Raw genomic sequence first — 5,757 nt, 5'->3', positions numbered from 1 at the left:
TATATATATATATATATATATATGAAATTGGAAATATTTAGTTTCAACTTTCATATAATTTCAAAATGCATTTCAGTGTACGTTTCCAGTCTTACAGTAGCCTACATTTAGACTAAATGCAAATGTGGATGGAACTAGACCAGAACTAGATTCATATTGATGTCATTATGATTAATTATTTGTATGTATTGTAATGTATTTTATGTACTGTAATTTTTTGGAACATGTTCTTTGTTTATTTTTATTCAAATGTGTTATATTTTCAGACATGTTATAGACAAATACAGTATGTAAATGTATTTTCATGGATTGCAATATATGGAGGGGGATATATTTACTTTATTTAACTATATTTGTTTATAACTATACTAGCAGATAACTATTTTAAAATACTAGCATAACTATTTTAGCAAATATATTGTTGGTCATTTTTTGTAGCTATATTTTGATTTAGAAAATGTATTTTTTGGCCGAATGGGAATTTAAGCAAATGAAGTACGAACAGAGAGATTTAAATCAAATCAAATCAAATCAATTCTTCAACTCTTTAACTTTTTTAACTTGTTTGTTCCCCCCTGCCTTTCTATTTTGCCGTTTACACTGGTTAAATTTGAACTACAAATCCCAGAATGCAGCGGCGATGTTTTCCGGACTCGGCTTCCACTGGGGAAGCAGCATGACGTCATTGTCAAAAAAGCCGAGGAAACTCTGCGATCATTGTGCAACACCGGAGCCGAAAATCTGCCGAGGTTGCTCTAGCTCTTGGCGCTGCACGGTTGCTATTATCGCTTAGATTATAAGCCTGAAGAAAAGACTGAATGCATTCGGAATAATAGAAGCAGTGGGGTGAATCCCCTGCATTTGGTAAGTGTAAAGATGATTTAATGTGACCTTTAATGTGTGGAGCATCCTGCTAGCTAATGGAGAACATTGTGCCTGCTGGTTTTATTTAATCATAAAATAAAATGTGCAGTTTTCACTATTTATAAAGGGTCTAAATATAAAGGGAAAGAATTAGGCCACATCTATGTCTTTACTATCTTTCGCTCTGCTCAGAGATATTGCATATCAGATTTCAGTTTTCTGCTTTGAGGTATTGCATATCAGATATGTTTTCATCTATACCCAGTAGGGATCAATAAAGTATTGTTTTTTTCTGTTCTGCTATTTAATATCCTTATTATTCCCATGTAGCACATATTGCAGTCATAACATTTAATATTTAAGGAAGAGTGAAGTTATATTTCATCTGTTTTCAACATGTTGATTTCTGGATGAAAATGAAATACAGTTTAGAAGGTTTGTTATTCATTCTATGAGAGTAAAAAGTTATGTTCATGTTGTTGCGATATGTGGTAATGTGAGGGTTAACCAGCATAAAAAGCAAATTAAACAATGCAAATTAAATGGCAATAAATTGTGCAAAACGATCAAATATAATTGTGACTCTGAGCATGACCTCAACTAATAATTGTCTTTACTGTTATTTTTTAATAAATATTAATTACATACAAAATGAATGTGAGATTAAATATATTTGCAGTAGTGAATAACAACAACAACAACAACAATAATAGATAATTAAATTAATATAGTATTATTATTATTATTATTTTTTAAATATTACAAAACGAATGCCAGAGAAAATGATTTTTGCAGTGGTGATGACATGGTTGTGTAACGTTGGAATGTTTATTCTTGCAGCTAATTCAGTCAACTGTTTATTGAATCAAAAATGTATTTTAAAAGGTCTGTTTGTGCTCAACTTCCAATTTTCAGTTGTATTTCTTTTACATTTTGTATGCTTACATCCACCATAATTCTTAATTAGCTGTTGAAAGTGTGTTTGCGTGTATGCATGTGTGTTGACAGGCCTCTGGGAGTTGTTCTTTATTCCTTGTGTTTTTATTGCGGTCCTCACAGCATCCTGCCATAGGCCTTGGCAACAGCAGCGTTCGAGCACATGCATAGCAGCTTCTCCTATAGCAACACTTCAGAAACAAACACTGCCAATGTGTGTAGTGAAATACAGAGGCAGATGCACTGTTGATCTAATAAATTAAAGAATGGCCAGCAAAAAATGGTCCCTAGAGACATCAGGCGTAGTTTATTCCCTCGTTTGTTCTCAGTAATGCATCACTGGTGTCATTGAAATGTTTGTTCTGTAAGGGCTGCTGCAGCTCTTTTAGTTGAAACAGTGTTTTATCAGAGGGATGTTGCTCAGCCATGTGTAGTTTGCATTGTAGTTCTTAACACCCACATATTATCCGCCTGTCTCTCTCTCTCTCTTCATTCATGTTCCCTCAGCTGAGCGTGAGGATGGAGGATTATGATTACTTATTCAAAATTGTGCTGATAGGAAATGCAGGAGTGGGCAAAACCTGCCTCGTCCGACGCTTCACTCAGGTGTGTGGAATAACTCATTGCATTACCTATAATACTGCAACAACACTAGAGGTTTGCAATGTGTCCGTGTTTTTATAGAATTTGCGGTCACTGATAATTATAATTTTATAATAATCATTGCATTTAAACATCTGCATCTTGCATTTCCAAGGGGCTGTTCCCTCCTGGACAAGGTGCCACCATTGGAGTTGATTTCATGATTAAAACTGTGGAAATAAAAGGAGTGAAAGTGAAGGTGGGTAAGCCTCTTTAGTTTTTAGGTAACTGTGTGGAAATTTGATTGGAATATAGTGGTAATTGCATATGCATGCATGCATACATAAATAAATAAATAAATAGTGACTTGAAGTACTTTATTTTTTATTTATAGTTTTCATTTTATTTGAATTAATTTTTAGTTTTCAGTGTATATTTTATATTAAGTCATTTAAAAAAATCATTTTGATATGGAAGTCACGCCTCACTAGTCGCACTGGGTCAAAATTGCATTGGTCACATTATATCCACATTAAAATCACATTATAATATTACTTTCAGAAATTATTTGAAATATTGGTAAATAAAACAACATTGTGTTTTAGTTCTGCTCACTCCAAAACAAATCCTTTAAATTGAACACTATTCAGAACAGAACAGGAATGGAACAGATATGTATAAAACAAGTTATGCCATTCATTATAAACAACATTTATTATAAGTGTCAAACCTAAACTAATTTATTTAAAACGAAACTGAAACAGCCGGGCACTACCGGTGTGGACAATGTACCACTATACCAGGGGTGGCGAACGTCAGTCCTGGAGAGCCGCAGCCCTGCAGAGTTTTGCTTCAACCCTAATCAAACGCACCTGAACAAGCTAATCAAGGTCTGAAGGGTTACTAGAAAGCTACAGGCAGGTGAGTTTTAATTAGGGTTGGAGTTGAACTCTGCAGGGCTGTGGCTCTGTAGGACCGGAGTTCGCCACCACTGCACTATACAAATAAACTTAAATACTTTTTTGCACATTTTGTGTGCTTGACCAGATCTTTTTTATGCTCAAACAGCAACATTACAGACTAACTAAAGTTGAAAAAGTGAAAAAGCATAATAGGACCCATTTAAGTCACTTTGGAATATAAGTAACTGCATGATTCAGATGATAAAAATAATGCTACTTATATTCAGGACAATATGTGTTATATATCTTTTTTTAACAGTATACATGTGAATAATCTTGGCCTTGAAATTTAGTAAGCATCAATTTATAAATAATGGCCTTTTTCCACTGCATGGTACGGCACGGTACGGTTCACTTTTGGGGGGGGTTTCCACTTTCCACTGGGTACAGTACCTGGTACTTTTTTTAGTACCACCTCGATTGAGGTTCCAAGTGAACCGAATAGACTGTATAAAAACAGGACCGTACCGTTACCAAAACGTGACGTGTAAACTCTGCTGATCACTGATTGGCCTGAGAGAATCGTCACTACCTGCGTCACTGAACTTACAACAGAGACACTACAGAACCGCTAGATTTAAAGGGTTAGTTCACCCAAAAAATCCCATAGACAGCAAGAAGTAACTACAACGTTCAAGGTCCAGAAAAGTACCAAGATGATTGACAAAGTAGTCCGCAACCAAAAATTGGCGTTTTGTTTGTCTGTTGAGGAAGTACAGACGTTCCCTCGTTGATAGCAGAGGAGCGGATCCAGCGAGAGCTTGATGGGGCGACACGGAATGAAAAAGTTTTTCAGGAGTCGCGGAAGTAGAGACGGTGCAACTATAACGACATGTGAATAATCCCGCCTACTCTAAAGCAGTACTGAACTGCAGGGGAAACGCAAACTGAGCTGAGCCGAGTCATACCACACAGTGAAAAAGAGCCATTAAGACCACTGGAACACTGACTGATTTAGCCCTTGTGTCTGTGCACCTCTGGGCATTTTTCCGCATTTCAGTGCACTTCCTGCTAATGAAAGCTGTAGTTTGTGTTGGGTTCTGCAAGAAGTGCTAAGTGACTTCACTGATTATTTGATCCGCTCATTCCCACAGCTCCAGATCTGGGACACGGCCGGGCAGGAGCGGTTCCGCTCAATTACCCAGAGTTACTACCGCAGTGCCAATGCCCTTATTCTCACCTACGACATCACCTGTGAAGATTCCTTCCGGTGCCTTCCTGAGTGGCTGAGGGAGATTGAGCAGTATGCCAACAACCAAGTAGTGACAATCTTAGTAGGTGAGTATTCAAGTTTTAATTGAACCATTTTCTCATAATAAAACAAATTATTTTTCTTTTAGCTGTTCGTTTTTTTAGCTACAGTATATAGAGTGATGATATAAATTTCAAAATCAATGGCATGTGGACACATATTGTCCTCAATTCGAGAAGGTCATGTTTCCTTAAGATTGTCAGATTAACTCTACTACACAGTAGGCCACAGGCTAATTTTAGTAACAGTTGTTCAGTATAGGAGCACGAGTACAGTAAGCTTCATGTTTATTGATGCATTTACAAACTACTTAAAGAGATAGTTCACCCAAAAATGAAAATTAGCCCATTATTTACTCACCCTCAAGCCATCCTAGGCGTATATGACTTCCTTCTTTCAGATGAATCCAATCGGAGTTATATTAAAAATCGACTTTGATCTTCCAAGCTGTTTAATGGCAGTCAGCGGGTGTTGCAGTGCTTCAGACCAAAAGAAGTGAAATAAAGCGCATCCATCCATAATAAAAAGTGCCTCACACGGCTCCGGGGGGGTGAACAAAGGCCTCCTGTAGCAAATCGATGTGTTTTTGTAAGAAAAATATCCATATTCAAAACGTAATAATCATTTTAATCTAGCTTGCGCCAACAGTTGTACATGGAAGCAGCCGTAGAGGAAGATGACGTAAGATGTCGGCGTTGCGCATGCGCCACTGAGTCTCGTGAAAACCAACGTTTGTTTACAGGAGCAAAGTTTCCTTACTTTAGCAAAGGAAAACCAGTCTCCTCTTGGCTTATATCGAAATCCTCTGACATTCTTCTTTACAAATCCTCGTTTTGTACTTCTAATTCGTGACCGTTGTTTTGTTTTGATCTCTCTCCTGCGCTTCCGCGTTTGTCACTTCTGAGCGGCGCATGTGCAACGCCGATGTCTTACGTCATCTTCCTCTACGGCTGCTTCCATGTACAACATTGAACACAAGCTAGATTAAATTGATTATTACATTTTAAATATGGTTATTTTTCTTACAAAAACGCATCGATTCACTTCAGGAGGCCTTTGTTCAACACCCCCCCACCCCCCACCCCCTCGGAGCCGTGTGAGGCACTTTGTATTATGGATGGATGCACTTTATTTCACTTATTTTGGACTGATGAACTGCAA

The 5,757-nt window shown here is 37.2% G+C and overlaps 1 protein-coding gene across 2 annotated transcripts in view; it reads left to right on the top strand.

Moving 5' to 3' along the window:
* Window positions 1-712: 712 nt before the first annotated feature.
* rab30 (RAB30, member RAS oncogene family) overlaps window positions 713-5,757 on the top strand; it is a 10,295-nt gene continuing 5,250 nt past the window's right edge. The window contains exons 1-4 of one of the 2 annotated variants that reach the window (XM_016536176.1): window positions 713-864; window positions 2,308-2,457; window positions 2,558-2,641; window positions 4,439-4,622. In XM_016536176.1, the coding sequence (XP_016391662.1) occupies window positions 2,320-2,457; window positions 2,558-2,641; window positions 4,439-4,622 (406 nt within the window). In that variant the 5' untranslated portion in view covers window positions 713-864; window positions 2,308-2,319. The remainder of the gene's footprint in view (window positions 865-2,307; window positions 2,458-2,557; window positions 2,642-4,438; window positions 4,623-5,757) is intronic. The other variant, XM_016536182.1, reaches the window with a different exon arrangement.

This window comes from Sinocyclocheilus rhinocerous, unplaced genomic scaffold (assembly GCF_001515625.1).
Source record: "Sinocyclocheilus rhinocerous isolate Xijiao unplaced genomic scaffold, SAMN03320098_v1.1 scaffold974, whole genome shotgun sequence".
Classification (NCBI taxonomy): Eukaryota; Metazoa; Chordata; class Actinopteri; order Cypriniformes; family Cyprinidae; genus Sinocyclocheilus; species Sinocyclocheilus rhinocerous.
This window is presented reverse-complemented; position numbering and strand designations above follow the sequence as displayed.